This window comes from Ascaphus truei, chromosome 21 (genome assembly GCF_040206685.1).
Source record: "Ascaphus truei isolate aAscTru1 chromosome 21, aAscTru1.hap1, whole genome shotgun sequence".
NCBI classification, from domain to species: domain Eukaryota; kingdom Metazoa; phylum Chordata; class Amphibia; order Anura; family Ascaphidae; genus Ascaphus; species Ascaphus truei.
Window position 1 is genome coordinate 15,500,648 of NC_134503.1, and position 18,462 is coordinate 15,519,109.

At 52.9% G+C, this 18,462-nt stretch overlaps 2 protein-coding genes across 3 annotated transcripts in view; both read left to right on the forward strand.

The window, feature by feature from the left end:
- The window catches only part of C8G (complement C8 gamma chain), a 251,962-nt gene that overhangs the window by 40,953 nt on the left and 192,547 nt on the right, over positions 1-18,462 (forward strand). The gene's annotated exons all lie outside the window — the stretch shown is intronic.
- The window catches only part of LOC142472220 (lipocalin-like), a 39,135-nt gene that overhangs the window by 15,821 nt on the left and 4,852 nt on the right, over positions 1-18,462 (forward strand). For both annotated transcript variants that reach the window (XM_075579113.1, XM_075579112.1), the window contains exon 3: positions 5,692-5,768. In XM_075579113.1, the coding sequence (XP_075435228.1) occupies positions 5,692-5,768 (77 nt within the window). The remainder of the gene's footprint in view (positions 1-5,691; positions 5,769-18,462) is intronic.

An 18,462-nucleotide genomic window follows, 5' to 3' on the forward strand; every position in this document is an offset into this window, starting at 1 on the left:
AGAGGATGAGAGGGTGAGTGGGTGACTGGGTGAGAGGGTGACTGGGTGAGAGGGTGACTGGGTGAGAGGGTGACTGGGTGAGAGGGTGACTGGGTGGGAGGGTGACTGGGTGGGAGGGTGACTGGGTGGGAGGGTGGGAGGGTGACTGGGTGGGAGGGTGGGAGGGTGACTGGGTGGGAGGGTGGGAGGGTGACTGGGTGGGAGGGTGACTGGGTGAGAGGGTGACTGGGTGAGAGGGTGACACTTGGGTGACTGGGTGGGAGGGTGGTATGGTGACTGGGTGGGAGGGTGACTGGGTGACTGGATGGGAGGGTGACTATGGGTGACTTGGTGGGAGGGTGACTAGGGTGGGAGGGTGACCTTAGGGTGACTGGGTGGGAGGGTGAGAGGGTGAGAGGGTGAGAGGGTGACTGGGTGAGAGGGTGAGAGGGTGACTGGATGACTGGGTGACAGGGTGACTGGGTGAGAGGGTGACTGGGTGAGAGGGTGACTGGGTGAGAGGGTGACTGGGTGAGAGGGTGACTGGGTGAGAGGGTGACTGGGTGGGAGGGTGACTGGGTGGGAGGGTGACTGGGTGGGAGGGTGGGAGGGTGACTGGGTGGGAGGGTGGGAGGGTGACTGGGTGGGAGGGTGACTGGGTGACTGGGTGGGAGGGTGACTGGGTGGGGGGGTGGGAGGGTGACTGGGTGGGAGGGTGGGAGGGTGACTGGGTGGGAGGGTGACCGGGTGGGAGGGTGACTGGGTTGGAGGGTAACTGGGTGGGAGGGTAACTGGGTGGGAGGGTGACTGGGTGACTGGGTGGGAGGGTGACTGGGAGGGTGACTGGGAGGGTGAGAGGGTGACTGGGTGACTGGGAGGGTGACTGGGTTGACTGGGTGACAGGGTGGGAGGGTGGGAGGGTGACTTGGTGGGAGGGTGAATGGGTGACTGGGTGGGAGGGTGGGAGGGTGACTGGGTGAGAGGGTGGGAGGGTGACTGGGTGGGAGGGTGGGAGGGTGACTGGGTGGGGGGGTGACTGGGTGGGGGGGTAACTGGGTGGGGGGGTAACTGGGTGGGGGGTGACTGGGTGGGAGGGTGAGTAGGTGGGAGGGTGAGTAGGTGGGAGGGTGAGTAGGTGAGTAGGTGGGAGGGTGAGTAGGTGAGTAGGTGGGAGGGTGAGTAGGTGAGTAGGTGGGAGGGTGAGTAGGTGAGTAGGTGAGAGGGAGAGTAGGTGGGAGGGTGAGAAGGTAGGAGGGTGAGTAGGTGAGTAGTTGGGAGGGTGAGTAGGTGAGTAGGTGGGAGGGTGAGTAGGGGGGAGGGTGAGTAGGTGGGAGGGTGAGTAGGTGAATAGGTGGGAGGGTGAGTAGGTGAGTAGGTGGGAGGGTGAGTAGGTGAGTAGGGGGAGGGTGAGTAGGTGAGTAGGTGGGAGGGTGAGTAGGTGAGAAGGTGGGAGGGTGAGTAGGTGAGTAGGTGGGAGGGTGAGTAGGTGAGTAGGTGGGAGGGTGAGTAGGTGAGTAGGTGAGAGGGAGAGTAGGTGGGAGGGTGAGAAGGTAGGAGGGTGAGTAGGTGAGTAGGTGAGTAGGTGGGAGGGTGAGTAGGTGAGTAGGTGGGAGGGTGAGTAGGTGGGAGGGTGAGTAGGGGGAGGGTGAGTAGGTGGGAGGGTGAGTAGGTGAATAGGTGGGAGGGTGAGTAGGTGAGTAGGTGGGAGGGTGAGTAGGTGAGTAGGGGGAGGGTGAGTAGGTGAGTAGGTGGGAGGGTGAGTAGGTGAGAAGGTGGGAGGGTGAGTAGGTGAGTAGGTGGGAGGGTGAGTAGGTGAGTAGGTGGGAGGGTGAGTAGGTGAGTAGGTGGGAGGGTGAGTAGGTGAGTAGGTGAGAGGGAAAGTAGGTGGGAGGGTGCGAAGGTAGGAGGGTGAGTAGGTGAGTAGGTGGGAGGGTTAGTAGGTGAGTAGGTGGGAGGGTGAGTAGGGGGGAGGGTGAGTAGGTGGGAGGGTGCGTAGGTGAACAGGTGGGAGGGTGAGTAGGTGAGTAGGTGGGAGGGTGAGTAGGTGAGTAGGGGGAGGGTGAGTAGGTGAGTAGGTGGGAGGGTGAGTAGGTGAGAAGGTGGGAGGGTGAGTAGGTGAGTAGGTTGGAGGGTGAGTAGGTGAGTAGGTGGGAGGGTGAGTAGGTGGGAGGGTGAGTAGGTGGGAGGGTGAGTAGGGTGGGAGGGTGACCTTAGGGTGACTGGGTGGGAGGGTGAAAGGGTGAGAGGGTGACTGGGTGAGAGGGTGAGAGGGTGACTGGGTGAGAGGGTGACAGGGTGACTGGGTGAGAGGGTGACTGGGTGAGAGGGTGACTGGGTGAGAGGGTGACTGGGTGAGAGGGTGACTGGGTGAGAGGGTGACTGGGTGAGAGGGTGACTGGGTGGGAGGGTGACTAGGGTGGGAGGGTGACCTTAGGATGACTGTGTGGGAGGGTGAGAGGGTGACTGGGTGAGAGGGTGACTGGGTGAGAGGGTGACTGGGTGGGAGGGTGACTAGGGTGGGAGGGTGACCTTAGGATGACTGTGTGGGAGGGTGACAGGGTGACTGGGTGAGAGGGTGACTGGGTGAGAGGGTGACTGGGTGAGAGGGTGACTGGGTGAGAGGGTGACTGGGTGAGAGGGTGACTGGGTGAGAGGGTGACTGGGTGAGAGGGTGACTGGGTGGGAGGGTGACTAGGGTGGGAGGGTGACCTTAGGGTGACTGGGTGAGAGGGTGAGAGGGTGAGAGGGTGACTGGGTGAGAGGGTAAGATGTTGACTGGGTGAGAGGGTGACAGGGTGACTGGGTGAGATGGTGACTGGGTGAGAGGGTGACTGGGTGAGAGGGTGACTGGGTGAGAGGGTGACTGGGTGAGAGGGTGACTGGGTGGGAGGGTGACTGGGTGGGAGGGTGACTGGGTGGGAGGGTGACTGGGTGGGAGGGTGACTGGGTGGGAGGGTGGGAGGGTGACTGGGTGGGAGGGTGACTGGGTGACTGGGTGGGTGACTGGGTGGGAGGGTGACTTAGGGTGACTGGGTGGGAGGGTGGGAGGGTGACTGGGTGGGAGGGTGGGAGGGTGACTGGGTGGGAGGGTGACTGGGTGGGAGGGTAACTGGGTGGGAGGGTGACTGGGTGACTGGGTGGCAGGGTGACTGGGAGGGTGACTGGGAGGGTGAGAGGGTGACTGGGTGACTGGGTGGGAGGGTGGTAGGGTGACTGGGTGGGAGGGTGGGAGGGTGACTGGGTGACAGGGTGGGAGGGTGGGAGGGTGACTGGGTGGGAGGGTAAATGGGTGACTGGGTATGACTGGGTGAGAGGGTGGGAGTGTGACCTTTTGGTGACTGGGTGGGGGGGTAACTGGGTGGGGGTGTAACTGGGTGGGGGGTGACTGGGTGGGAGGGTGAGTAGGTGGGAGGGTGAGTAGGTGAGTAGGTGGGAGGGTGAGTAGGTGAGTAGGTGGGAGGGTGAGTAGGTGGGAGGGTGAGTAGGTGAGTAGGTGAGAGGGTGAGTAGGTGGGAGGGTGAGAAGGTAGGAGGGTGAGTAGGTGAGTAGGTGGGAGGGTGAGTAGGTGAGTAGGTGAGTAGGTGAGTAGGTGGGAGGGTGAGTAGGGGGAGGGTGAGTAGGTGGGAGGGTGAGTAGGTGAATAGGTGGGAGGGTGATTATGTGAGTAGGTGGGAGGGTGAGTAGGTGAGTAGGGGGGAGGGTGAGTAGGTGAGTAGGTGGGAGGGTGAGTAGGTGAGAAGGTGGGAGGGTGAGTAGGTGAGTAGGTGGGAGGGTGAGTAGGTGAGTAGGTGGGAGGGTGAGTAGGTGGGAGGGTGAGCAGGTGGGAGGGTGAGTAGGTGAGTAGGTGGGAGGGTGAGTAGGTGGGAGGGTGAGTAGGTGAGTAGGTGGGAGGGTGAGTAGGTGAGAGGGTGAGTAGGTGGGAGGGTGAGTAGGTGAGAAGGTGGGAGGGTGAGTAGGTGAGTAGGTGGGAGGGTGAGTAGGTGAGTAGGTGGGAGGGTGAGTAGGTGGGAGGGTGAGTAGGTGGGAGGGTGAGTAGGTGAGTAGGTGGGAGGGTGAGTAGGTTGGAGGGTGAGTAGGTGGGAGGGTGAGTAGGTGGGAGGGTGAGTAGGTGGGAGGGTGAGTAGGTGGGAGGGTGAGTAGGTGAGTAGGTGGGAGGGTGAGTAGGTGAGTAGGTGGGAGGGTGAGTAGGTGGGAGGGTGAGTAGGTGGGAGGGTGAGTAGGTGGGAGGGTGAGTAGGTGAGTAGGTGGGAGGGTGAGTAGGTGGGAGGGTGAGTAGGTGTGAGGTTGAGTAGGTGGGAGGTTGAGTAGGTGGGAGGGTGTGGGGGGTGTGAGTGAGTGGGAGGCTGGGGGGAGGGTGGGTGAGTTGTGGGTGATTGGGCAACTGCAGCGTTACATCAGCGCAGCCCTCCAGGAACCCCCAAGTGAGGCCTCCCAACCCCCACACAGAGACAAGGCCACGGCCGCCCCAGGGTCATCGTGAGGCCTCCCAACCCCCACACAGAGACAAGGCCGCGGAAGCCCCAGGGACATCGTGAGGCCTCCCAGCCACCACACGAGACAGGGCCGCCCTGAGCCTCACTGCACCCAGAAAGAGCACGAGCTGCGGCGATGTCCCGCCTGCCCCCCAGGGCACTCCCGTTACCTGGCCAGGGACCTTCGGACCATCTGGTACAATATGATGTGTCCGGCGGCGGATGGCCCGCTTGAGGTGGGGGGCGGATGGCCGGATGGGAGGGGGGGCGCAGATGGCCCAAAGGGTGGGGGGCGCGGATAGCCCGATGGCAGGGGGGTCGCGGATGGCCCGAGGGGAGGGGGGCGCGGATGGCCTGATGGGAGGGGGGGCGCGGACGGGCCGATGGGATGGGGGGCGCGGATGGCCCGATGGTGGTGGGGGGGGGGCGACAGATGGCCCTGCAGCGGCCTGTGGCAGACAGGCGCGGAAGGGGCTGGCTGCCGGAAAGGGGAGGAGTGAAAGCGCCGATGAGAGGAGGGAAAGTATTGCTGGGAGGAGGGAGGGCACTGCTCAGAGAGCCGGAGGCGGGGTAATCTCCCCCAACAACATGAACCTGCGTTCGGCTTTTTTTTTTTTTTTGTCCTGCGCGAGCACGGGAAAAACAGCAGCGCGAGCAGGGAAAATTAAAAAAACATGTGTGCTGCTTGGGCCAATATTTACTCGCCCGGAGGTTAAATCTACACGCCCCGGGCGTGTAAATGTATAGCATTGTCGAACACTGTATATATATATATATATATATATATATATATATATTCACACAAATGTGGAGAGAAAACACACCATATACATAGAACAATTAGCTCACAACTGGCAAGTACGCGTCATAAATAGTATAAAAAAAGATACTTCACCAAAATCAAATGACCCAGCGCTACAGGAAGAGGAAAAGAGAAGGGTACTTAATCCATAGGTAACCAACGTTTTGGAGCCATCTCAGGGCCCCTTCATCAGGGAGGTGCATGGCATGTCCACTGGTTTACGATTTAATAGGGCTAGAAATAACTAATATGCACTGAGCCCCACTTTAGAACGGGCACATCCTGGGTGAGATGGGTGTCTGGGAACGAGTAGGTGACAGGGTTGTTTTTATTTATTTATAAGTCTCTGACTACAAGGACTTACAATGGCAGCTCTGAATATAGAGATTACAGATGGAACACTCATTTACCACTGCTCCCCCTGTCATTAAATTCCAGGATGGACAGATGTGAAAAGAAGACCCTGAAGTTCTTCAAGACAGACCAGCCAGGCCACTTCCGTTATAAAAATCCACGTAAGATTACAGAATCCTGTCTAGTTCATGATTATTTTTGATGAATAGGACTCAAGGCTGTGAGAATGATCAGTCACAATCTTTCAATCAAGGCACACAGGCCCAATCATCTGTTTCCTCATGCACTGAACTTTCAGATGTAGGAGTATCTTCACTAAAGTGCAGGCAATAGTGACTATTCCCCATGAAGGGCCAGATAGGTTTGTTATCTCTTCACTCAATCATCACAATACCTTTGGGTGTTCCATTCATGTACTTCAACACATACATATAACTGTACCCTAATGTCACATTTACATTTGGCATGGGGTTTTTTTTTTAGTATGAGGAGATTATTTATAACCAGCTAGTAGGATCATTATGTCCTCTTATATGAAAATAGGGTGTCTGAGTCGCCTTGGAATTTTGGGAAGTGTAAAGTCTCACTGTGTCATTCTCCCTTTCAGAAATCCTGTGAGAGATACTGTAATTACATTATCTCATAAGGGACAATCGCCACTAACCGTAATATGTATTATTATTACACTGCCACACTCAGGCTTGTGGCTGGAAAAGTGCTGATAGAGCTTTGAGGGAGTCTGAAGATCCAAATGGTTTCCAAACTAAATGGACAGTATAGCCCTTTATGGCAGAGCCAGAGAGAGGTGTTTTTCCCTCAAACATTACAAGGTGTAAGAGTGAGAGGTTTAGCTTTAAAATGTGAGTGAATACGAACAAGTGTCTATTAATATCAATGTATCAAAGTATTTTGTTTCACTTATGCCCTAGTCCAGGGGTGCGCAAATTTACCTTCATGCGCCCCCCTTCCTCTCCCCTCCGGCTTGCGCCCTCCCACCCCCCCCATGTGCACGGCTGCAGCGTCAAATGACCCCACAGCGTCATTTTATACCAGTTGCCATGGAGACGTGTTGTTGGAACCAAGGTAAGTTAAGCAGTTACAGAGGCCTCTTGCGATCCCCGGGACTTGGAGAGACTGGAAACTTGGGCAGGTAAATGGCAGATGAGGTTTAATACAGATAAATGTAAGGTTATGCATTTGGGAAGCAAGAATAAACAGGCGACTTCCAAATTAAATGGGGATAAAAGAGGGGAATCCTTGATGGAGAAGGATTTAGGAGTGGTTGTAGACAGCAGGCTTAGCAATAGTGCCCAAAGTCATGCAGTAGCTGCAAGGAAAACAAGATCTTATCTTGCATTAAACGGGCAATGGATGGAAGGAAAATTAACATAATTATGCCCCTTTATAAAGCATTAGTTAGACCCCACCTTGAATATGGAGTACAATTTTGGCCACCACTCCTTAGAAAAGACATTATGGAACTAGAGAGAGTGTAGAGAAGAGTAACCAAATTAATAAAGAAGATATACAATCTAACTTATGAGGAGAGGCTAGCTAAATTTTATTTATTTACATTAGAAAAGAGGCGTCTAAGAGGGGATATGATAACTAAAACTAAACTAAAACTAAGCAGCCAATGTGGACCCGACTTACTACAATCTAGGTTCCTACGACTTGGTGCCCCAGCCATTGCCAAACCAATTGCGTCCATAGTCAACTCTATCCTGTCTGCAGGCCATATCCCTAAGACCTGGAAAACTGCCAGAGTTGTCCCAATCTTCAAAAGTGGGGACAAAAACACTGTCTCAAACTACAGGCCAATCTCACTTCTCCCAATTCTATCCAAAGTCATGGAAAAATGTGTCCACTCCCAATTAAGCGATTTCTATACCAAGACAAATTTTCCTAGCCAATTCCAATCTGGGTTTCGTCCCAAACACTACACCGTAACTACCCTGCTAAAAGTTTGAAATGAAATCCTGTGTGGAATGGAACGGGGACAACTCACTGGTGCAGTATTCCTAGATTTTGCAAAGGCTTTTGACACAGTTGATCATGCTATCCTGCTTAACAAACTCCAGAGCTCTGAAGTAGGGAAACATGCTTTAAACTGGTTTCAGTCCTACCTATCAGGAAGATCCCAACATGTGTCCATCTCAGGCTCTAACTCCAACCCCTTGGATATCACCTGTGGTGTCCCGCAAGGCTCTGTTCTGGGGCCCCTACTCTTCTCAGTGTTCATTAATGATCTTCCCACAGCTTGTAAGGAAGCCTCAATACACATGTATGCAGATGACACAATCCTACTGTATATTTATTTATAAAATATTTTACCAGGAAGTAATACATTGAGAGTTACCTCTCGTTTTCAAGTATGTCCTGGGCACAGAGTAAAACAAATAATACATGGTTACAAGTACAGTTACATAAATGAACAAGGTATACATTATATACAAGACATTGCGTGCACAGTTAAAGAAAATATATATTATGAGCGTATGTAACAGTTACAGACCAGATTAAAGTGTGAGACAGCCTTAGATTTGAAAGAACTTAAGCTGGTGGTGGATATGAGAGTCTCTGGTAGGTTGTTCCAGTTTTGGGGTGCACGGAAGGAGAAGGAGGAACGTCCGGATACTTTGTTGAGCCTTGGGACCATGAATAGTCTTTTGGAGTCTGATCTCAGGTGATAGGTGCTGCATGTGGTAGGGGTGAGGAGCTTGTTCAGGTAGCTGGGTAGCTTGCCCAGAAAGTATTTGAGGGTGAGACAGGAAAGGTGAACTTTGCGCCTAGACTCTAGTGATGACCAATCTAGTTCTTTGAGCATTTCGCAGTGATGTGTGTTGTAGTTGCATTGGAGAACAAAACAACAAATTGAATTGTAGAGGGTGTCAAGTTTGCTAAGGTGGGTTGGAGGAGTCGAGTCCTATACTATGTCTCCATAGTCAATAATTGGCATTAGCATCTGCTGTGCAATACGCTTTCTGACCAGGAGACTTAGGGAGGATTTGTTCCTGTAAAGTACCCCTAGTTTGGCATAGGTCTTGGTTGTCAGGGTATCAATGTGCATCCCGAATGTTAAGTGGGAGTCAAACCATAAGCCCAGGTATTTAAAACTAGTGACAGGTGTTAGGGTGGTGTTAGCGTTGGTTCTAATCAGGAGCTCAGTCACTGGAAGCTTTACAAATTTAGTCTTGGTCCCAAATACCATTGTTACAGTCTTGTCAGTGTTTAAAAACAGTTTGTTTTGGGAAATCCAGTTTTCGAGTCTCAAAAAGTCAGACTGAAGTATGTGTTGAAGGTCAGAGAGGCTTTGGCTGTGTGCATATAGGATTGTGTCATCTGCATACATGTGTATTGAGGCTTCTTTACAAGCTGTGGGAAGATCATTAATGAACACTGAGAAGAGTAGGGGCCCCAGAACAGAGCCTTGCGGGACACCACAGGTGATATCCAGGGGGTTGGAGTTAGAGCCTGAGATGGACACATGTTGGGATCTTCCTGATAGGTAGGACTGAAACCAGTTTAAAGCATGTTTCCCTATTCCAGAGCTCTGGAGTTTGTTAAGCAGGATAACATGATCAACTGTGTCAAAAGCCTTTGCAATATCTAGGAATACTGCACCAGTGAGTTGACCCCGTTCCATTCCACACTGGATTTCATTGCAAACTTTTAGCAGGGTAGTTACGGTGGAGTGTTTGGGACGAAACCCAGACTGGAATTGGCTAGGGAAATTTGTCTTGGTGTAGAAATCGCTTAATTGGGAGTGGACACATTTTCCCATGACTTTGGATAGAATTGGGAGAAGTGAGATTGGCCTGTAGTTTGAGACAGTGTTTTTGTCCCCACTTTTGAAGATTGGGACAACTCTGGCAGTTTTCCAGGTCTTAGGGATATGGCCTGCAGACAGGATAGAGTTGACTATGGACGCAATTGGTTTGGCAATGGCTGGGGCACCAAGTCGTAGGAACCTAGATTGTAGTAAGTCAGGTCCACATTGGCTGCTTAGTTTTAGTTTGAGGAGCGCTTGTGTAATCTCCTCTTCAGATACTGGGCTAAATTGAAAATTGTGGGCAGTGTTGGGAGGGGGTGGGACTGTAGGGATACTCCCAGGATGAGATTCATGATTGGGGTTTGTGCTGCGTTTCACTAATAAGTTAGTGGCACACCCCACAAAGTAATCATTGAATGCATTTGCAATGTCAGTGGGTTTGTCAGAGTAATATCCCCCTTAGTGATATTACTTGGTTGTTGATGGTTAGGAGGCTGGAATATATTGTTGATAACCTTCCAGAAGTTAGCTGGGTTTGATGTATTTTGGTGGAGATTGTCAGAGTAATATTGTGCTTTTGCATGCCTTGTTTGCCTTGTGCACATGTTCCGCATGCATCTGTAGTGATTGAGATCCTTGGTAGTGCCAGTTACTTTGTAGCTTTTCCACAAGGCATCCCTGAACTGGTAGAGTGCTATAAGGTCAGTTGTAACCCATGGAAGGTGGGCCCCCCGTACCCTTATTTTGCGTAGTGGAGCATGGGTATCGCAGAGTTTTAAGAACTCGGATTGGAAATAGTCGAGCGCAGAATCGGGGTCGGGAATTAAATCGATTCTGTGCCATGGGCAGTTGGTAAGGTCATCCAGAAACTGTTGTGGGTTAAAGTTTTTAAATGTTCTAGTGAGGAGAACTTTAGGGCTTGAATGGGGCGGTTTAATTTTCCTTACACAGTACACTATTGCATGGTCACTAAAAATATCAGGAAGGATGCCAGAGGATTGGATTCTGCTGGGGTTTGAGGAGAGAATCCAGTCTAGCAAGGAATGGTTATGCGATTTCAGGTTTATCCGTGTGGGTTGGGAAATGAGTTGTGATAGGTTAAGTCAGGGGTGAGCAAACTTTTTATGCCGAGCCCCCCTTTTCATCCATGAAATTTCTCGGGCCCCCCCTGCCTGATGTAATCAAAATCACATGACGTCAGCGCACGTGAGCTGGTTCAGCCAATGAGGGCGAACCAGCTTTGTGACGCCCCCGCCACGCGTCTACAATCTCCTGCAGCCAAGTTCACAAATCGCTTGGGCTGCAGGCGTGCGCGTAGGCAGTATACTAGTATTGGATCACTGTTTATTTTATTGTTTGCTGGCATCTGGTAATATGTTTTTTTCTGGTGCACAAAGGCAGTCCATTTGAGGGGGCATTCATCCACCTCTTTGCTACATCCCTTCCCTCTCCCATTTGCTTTCCCCAGTGTCATCCACTCCTACCTACCAGATTTATGTATTATTTATTTATTCCTGTTTTAAACGTTGCCCAGGGATCAGGGAACCCCATAACCAAACTCAAGGGGGGTACTGATGAATCTCCCCTGCTGATCAATACTCCGAAGTGACCCCTCTGACCCAAAGAAGAACCCTCAGCCCCCCAAAACTCATCCTCCCAAGCCCCTCAATTCTGCCATCTCTGCCTGACCTTCATCCCACTGTTTAGCCATTGAGTCTCTCCCTCCCCCCAGTGTCTCTCCCTCACCTTCCCCAGTGTCTCTCTCTCACCTTCCCCCCAGTGTCTCTCTCCCACCTCTCCATCCCCCTCCCCCAATGTCTCCCACCTCTCCATGTCTCTCTCCCCCTCCCCCCTCCCCCCAACATGTCTCCCACCTCTCCATATCTCTCCCCCCAATATTTCTCCCACCTCTCCATGTCTCTCTCCCCCTCCCCCCAATATGTCTCCCACCTCTCCATGTCTCTCTCCACCTCCCCCCAATATGTCTCCCATCTCTCCATGACTCTCTCCCCCTCCCCCCAATATGTCTCCCACCTCTCCATGGCTTTCTTTATCTCCCCCCCCCAATATGTCTCCCACCTCTCCATGGCTTTCTTTATCTCCCCCCAATATGTCTCCCACCTCTCCATGGCTCTCTTTCTGTCTCCCACCTCTCCATGGCTCTCTTTATCTCCCCCCAATATGTCTCCCACCTCTCCATGGCTCTCTTTCTCTCCCACCAATATGTCTCCCACCTCTCCATGGCTCTCTTTCTCTCTCCCTCCCCCCAATATGTCTCCCACCTCTCCATGGCTTTCTTTATCTCCCCCCAATATGTCTCCCACCTCTCCATGGCTCTCTTTCTCTCTCCCTCCCCCCAATATGTCTCCCACCTCTACAAACACAACACACAAATACTTACTTTCACTTTTAAGCCTGCTTCAGTCCCCCATGTACGCTGAAAACTGGGACAGGAGGAGGAGGGGCTGTCTGTGTGCAGTGAGAAGCCCCGCCCCCACAGCAAGGCAGACATCACACAGAAGCAGCCTCAGCACGGAGCTTCTGGCCGCCCGTGCACAGCTCTGCCCGCCCCCAGGTTTCTCCGCACGCAGCCCGCGCCCCCCCTACATAATCGTGCGCCCCCCCAAGGGGGCGCGCCCCACAGTTTGCGCACCGCTGGGTTAAGTGACTTGAGTTGTATCTGGATTTTGTGGTTTTTAGGGTCAAGCCAATTGAAGTTGAAATCCCCTAGAACTAGCAGCTCACTCTTCTCATTCAGAGAGGAAATGGAGCCAAGAAATTGGGTGATATCAGTCAAGGATTGTAGAGGGGCTTTAGGGGGGCGGTAGATGCCAGCAAGCAAGATGGGCTTAGAAAAGGGGAGGCAGATTTTGCCAACTAGAGTTTCAAAAGAGGGTGGACTTGGTGGGCAATTTAACAGTGTAAATTGTTAGGTGTCTGCAATATAAAATAACACCCCTCCTCCTCTCTTTGACCTATCTCTCCTAAAAATGGAGTATCCCTGAATGGCGATATTTGCATCAGGGGTTTTAGGGGATAGCCATGTTTCTGTAAGAACGATGGCTTTGGGTTTATGCATAAGGCATCCAGTTTGGGCAGCAGGCTCCGGCTGTTTATGTAACGGGTTTTCTGGACTAGCCTGACCCACCCAATCTCATATTGGCCCCTGTGGTCTAACCAGTCCCCATTACAGTGTGAGGTTTGGTGGTGCACCTGTTGGCAACAGGACTCCTGAGTCTCCCGCATGATGTGTGCTTGAGTCCTACCTAGATCCAGTGCAGCGCCTCCACCTCATCAGGATCCCTTCGGTCACTCGGGGATGGTCTTGGTGAGGAACTCCTCTGTGGTGCCCCTCTCTGTGCAATAACTCCACACTTGCACACGAGAGCGTCTTTAATCAGGATCATCTTTATTGATACAGTTGGCCAACTGCCCTCCACAATGGATGTGATTAGCCCTCCATTGTTCACTGTACTTCCCTTTGAAAGGTATGTCCTCCTAATGTAGGGATTCCCTATCCCCGCAGGGATACTTCACCTGTGCCAGGTCCCTGGTCACAGTCTCATTATTGGCAACTTAGTACCGAATCACTCTGTTCTCCTTCCAGGTCTATTACCTAATCCTCCAACAGCTTAGCAACCACTAACTTTTGATCAGTGCTGTGCCTTATGTATCCTCTGGGGGCTGACACAATTCTGACATCACCAACCAGGGAGTCAGAGCCTGTGACCACACCCATCCATTCATAGGGCACCTCACCAGGGTGTGAGGGCAAACCTCCATAATTACTGCTGGCATGCCCATAACTTACCAGGCCTTACTGTCAGCAGGAGAGATGACTGCAACCATTTTACAGCATGGTTACATTCTCCCCCTGGTGAATCCCACCGTCCCCGGCTGGGACCTAAATTTGCAGTACCTATCGTCAGGAAGCACTGTAAAATGGAACACACATAATTATCAGAACATCATACATGAGATTCGTAATATAACAAAACAGTTCACATCGCGCCAAGCACGCCCTGACCAGCAGCCACGAGCCTGCGAAATGCTACTCAGTACCTCCTAATAGTAGTGCCGTGGATCAGGTTTCTTTACCTCCCGACCCCCATGTCCAAAACAGTTACATGGTAGCTACGCGGCAACCCCCTCTCAGGCCTGTATACTACCCTGTGCTTGTATACACTTCTCCCAATACTCCAAACCCTTATCAGGTGCTCGATCCTTTCCTCTGCCTTACTACCAGTAATGGCACCCCATTTGTTGACCATGTACTCCTCTATGGTCTCCCTTAACCACCGTTCCCTGTTGTCCTCAATCTCCTGCATGAGGGGTTCAGGAACGTACAGGTACTCCAACCCATGAGAGTACTTGTATTTTGCAACGATCGCCCTTTCAGCCCTACTACTCCTAGTCAGGTTGGCGTTCCCTGCTCTCCCTGGTAACACCCATGATAGGGGCTCATCGGGGTCTACGGGGTCGGACAATATGTCAGGGCCCATGGGTTCTATTTCATTTCGGCCTATCATGAACCACCGATATTGCATCTCCTTTTTCCTCTCGGCGGGCGTGAACTCCCCTCTAGCCCACCAGTAATCTATGATGTCGTCTCTTTGTAACAAGAACCGCGTGCGGTCCATCCAGCCCACGTACCCCTCAAATAAGGGTGCCCACCAACGGGTCTCCCTAGGCTTCTCGTTCCACTCTTGAGAGTCTCCCTCTTCTGTACCTCCCCAGGAGCATACCCCAGAGGTCCCTGCAGAACGGGGCCGAGACCACGTCTCATGTTTCGGGGCCTCCCCAGCAGGTATATCCGCCTCTTCGGACACCCACCGGGACTTGGATACTTGTCCCAATTGTCCTCCTCCCCAGGAGCCCTCCCCGGAATCAAAGCTACTCAGTCTTTCCCAAGTCCGGTTCTCACCAACCCCCAAAGATCCTTTCGACACCCCCAAACTGGATGATGATCCCCGGGAACAGGTGACTGGGACAGGGGCCTTATCTAGGGCGTGGGGTTGGGCATAGGGATAGGCAGTCGGAAGCCGCGGTGTTCCGACCCGTTCGCCTTCCTTGGGTTGTCCCATACCACTGGACGGTGGTATCGCCGGTTGCGTCTCACCCTTCTCCGGTCTCCGCTTACTCCGGTTCTTTTTCATCCTCTGCTTCCGCTGGTTCCGCCGCCTCTGCCGGAAACGCCGTCATCACTGGAGTCGGAAGTGCCGCCATCTTGGGATGGACCCCCATGCGGGATCTCTTCCTCCACAATCAGATCCGGAAGTCCCTCTGCGTCCACGTGCGCCGTCCTGGCCTGGAACGGCCTCTCCTCCTCGAGCGATGGCATCGGAGTCTGGCAAGGACAAGGGCTATCCTTACCAGTCCGCAGGTTGGGTGTGGATCGCCCGTTGCCACTGGACCCGCCGGTCCCGATAACAGCTGGGCTCCGCCTCTCCGGTTTCGGCTCCACCGGGGACACCCGGCTCCGTCCACTGTCACTTCCGGTAAGCGGCCTTTTGATCCCGTTACCTCCACCGGACACCGCCACCGGCCAGACTAAGGTACTAGTTGGTTCTTTGGGTCCCTCGTCCGAGGGATCCGCACTTAGGGTACTTGGGGTCACCGAGCGCGGCGACCGCCTTCTCTTCTCTCGGTCGGTTGCCAGACCGACCACGTCACATTCCTCGGGGTCTGCACCCTTGGTCCATAGTGCACCGGGGGACTCGGCGGACAGCCTAGCCGTATTCCCCCCTGGGACATTGTTCTGAATGGGCACGAAGGTGGGCATTGGCCACAGATATTGTGTGCCACACTGGGGACAGCGCGCTGCCGTGCCCATGCCGCCGCCGGGCAGTCAGCATTGCAGGCAGAGGCCCACTACTGTCTCCGCGCCCCCTACACGGATCACCAATACCCCGCCGGGTACTGCGTAGGGCTGAGTCGAAACCATCCGGTTGACATCTGGGGAGCAGGCCATGGTCTTGGTGGGAGCCACTCGTAACACTGGTCTGTCCTGGAAGCTGGTTCCGCGTGAGTGACCAACAGGGGTTGAATGACCAGCCACTCCCTGGTTCAGCTCCGCCCTCATCTGACACAATTGGAATCCGCCCCCAGTGGTAGCGATTATGGGTGGGTCCCACAAGGGAATAGGATGTCCTTTAATTGAGGCCGCACCTCTCTCAGTCCTAGAGGGCGCGACCACAGCTTTCGCGCGCTTTTCCCCAACAGGGCGGGGTTCTTCTTTTGCCGCCAACTCCAGCCGTTGTCTTTCAGCTGCCTTGCGTGCAAAGTAACCTTCTTTCTTGCACACAATTTCAGCTGCCGGAACTACTTCTGGTAATGGTGCCGTCAGCGCACCAGCTCCTAGGCCAGCGGAATTCATACCCACGGGGCATAGTTGGAAACCACTCCCCCTGGTTGATATTAGGGGAGGGTCCCACAGACTAAGTGGTTGACTCAGCACAGGGGCTGAGTGAGTTACTGTCCATGAAGGCGCGGCCGCAGCTTTCGCGCCATACCCCCCATGCAGGCGGGGCTCTCCTGTTGGCGCCACTTTTGGCCAATTCTTGGAAACTTGTGTATTTGCAGAATAGTCTGCCATCGGCCCATGCGGTCTCCCAGGGAAGCGGGAGCCGCCATTTTGTAAGTCCTTTCCATCAGCCACAATTGCAATGTCCTCGCTACTATCATCCAGGGTAGCGCCTCGTTGTCCTAGGCAGGACCAAAACGGTGCGGCCACGGCTTTCGCTCCACTCCAGAGCCGGCTTGTAAAAGACATGTCAGCCACAGCTTGCTTTTCAGTGGGGCGCACGCCACGTGTGCTTTCCCCATCAACCTTCGGTTGCCATTTTGGATTATCCGCACCGCGCGGATCCTCCATTCTTGCGGTCGTCATTCCCTCGTAGTAGTTATCGTACATGGGGCTCCTTTCTGCGGGGCAGCCACCACACCGGTACAATAAAGATTTCTCTGATGCACCACCTTGTGTACCTAATGTAGGCTGGACTCATGTATGCACTACCTCAGGCTAGGCTCACTCTCTCAGTGTCTGCTGTATCTCCTTCCTCCCAGTCTGTGCTCCCTACGGTAAGAGGTCTGGAATGGGCTAGAGTACTCTGGGCTTCCATGCAGTACTTGGGGCGTCTACCTGTCTTGGTTAGCCTAGCGCAGACCCTCTCCAGGATTCCTGACCACGTTAACAGGCTATCCCTTCTGGCATCCTACCAACTAGCACTACCTCAAGGTGACTAGGACAGCTATAGCCCGGCTCCAAACCCCCCACTCCTTTCAGGCCCCTAGGTCGTCCCTGCGAACTGACATACGCCATCAGCCCCCTGACTGCCCCTAGGTCCGTCCCAACGCAGCACAAAGTGGCAGCAGACACTTCTCCCTGTTTCCAAGTGAGCTAGCAAAAGCCTGTCCTGTTGACAGGTCTATCTCAGCAGCGCCTCCAAATGTAACGGGTTTTCTGGACTAGCCTGACCCACCCAATCTCATATTGGCCCCTGTGGTCTAACCAGTCCCCATTACAGTGTGAGGTCTGGTGGTGCACCTGTTGGCAACAGGACTCCTGAGTCTCCCGCATGATGTTGTGTGGGGATTGTCAACCCAGACAGGCAGCTGAGGTAGTGTGCTTGAGTCCTACCTAGATCCAGTGCAGCGCCTCCACCTCATCAGGATCCCTTCGGTCACTCGGGGATGGTCCTGGTGAGGAACTCCTCTGTGGTGCCCCTCTCTGTGCAATAACTCCACACTTGCACACGAGAGCGTCTTTAATCAGGATCATCTTTATTGATACGGTGGGCCAACTGCCCTCCACAATGGATGTGATTAGCCCTCCATTGTTCACCGTACTTCCCTTTGAAAGGTATGTCCTCCTAATGTAGGGATTCCCTATCCCCGCAGGGATACTTCACCTGTGCCAGGTCCCTGGTCACAGTCTCATTATTGGCAACTTAGTACCGAATCACTCTGTTCTCCTTCCAGGTCTATTACCTAATCCTCCAACAGCTTAGCAACCACTAACTTTTGATCAGTGCTGTGCCTTATGTATCCTCTGGGGGCTGACACAATTCCGACATCACCAACCAGGGAGTCAGAGCCTGTGACCACTCCCATCCATACATAGGGCACCTCACCAGGGTGTGAGGGCAAACCTCCATAATTACTGCTGGCATGCCCATAACTTACCAGGCCTTACTGTCAGCAGGAGAGATGACTGCAACCATTTTACAGCATGGTTACACTTACATGGGCGACAGATATCCATTTTTGGAATTTAAAGGTGGAATTCTCAGGGGCATGGGACAGAGCTGAAATGGGAGGACCTGGGTTAGTTTCAATATCACCTGCTAAAGAGAGTAATAGTATGAGTAGAAATTTGGGTAGTTGTTTGCAAGTTGTAAATTTGTGGTGTTTTCCATTAGAGTGAGCAGTGGTTGGTGTGCTGGTTTTTAGAGTTCTCCACCAACATTCAGTAGATAGTGCAAGGCTTTTGAGTAGTCCAGGGTGTATGGTGATGTTGGGTGTGGGCCAGGATGGAGGAGTTTGTAGTGGATAGAGGGAGTAACATCTCCATGAGGCCAGGAGCAAGAAAAAAGTTAAAATACATAGCAGGTTCATGATGCCAGAGGTAGGCAGTGCTGCAAGGAGCTGTTGTGAGCAGAGTGAGTGTGAGCAGACTAACAGCAGGTGTGTGCCTGTTCCTTGTCAAATGTTTAGCTGTATTGCAATGCTAGAGTCAGTTCAGGGTTTCAGTGTATTGTGCAGTCAGTTTTGGGAGAGACTGCAGTAAATAAGTTGTAAAGGGGTGGGGGGTTGAAATAGGCAGGTTAGCAAGCATGGGATCATAGTGTGATCTGAATAGCTTACCGTTTGTTGTCTTGAGTTAAAGAGTTTGCAGAAAGAAGCAGTCCCCAGTCACCTCTAGTCAAACTGTAGTCTAACTGTATTTATCACTTAAAAACCTCACTTTAAATGCCTCACTATCTAATGCCAATTGCAGTTCCGGCAGATTGCAGGAGAGGTGTTTGTTATATACAGCTAAAACAGTCACATGACCCTCCCCAATCAGTCAGCTTGTTCCATTT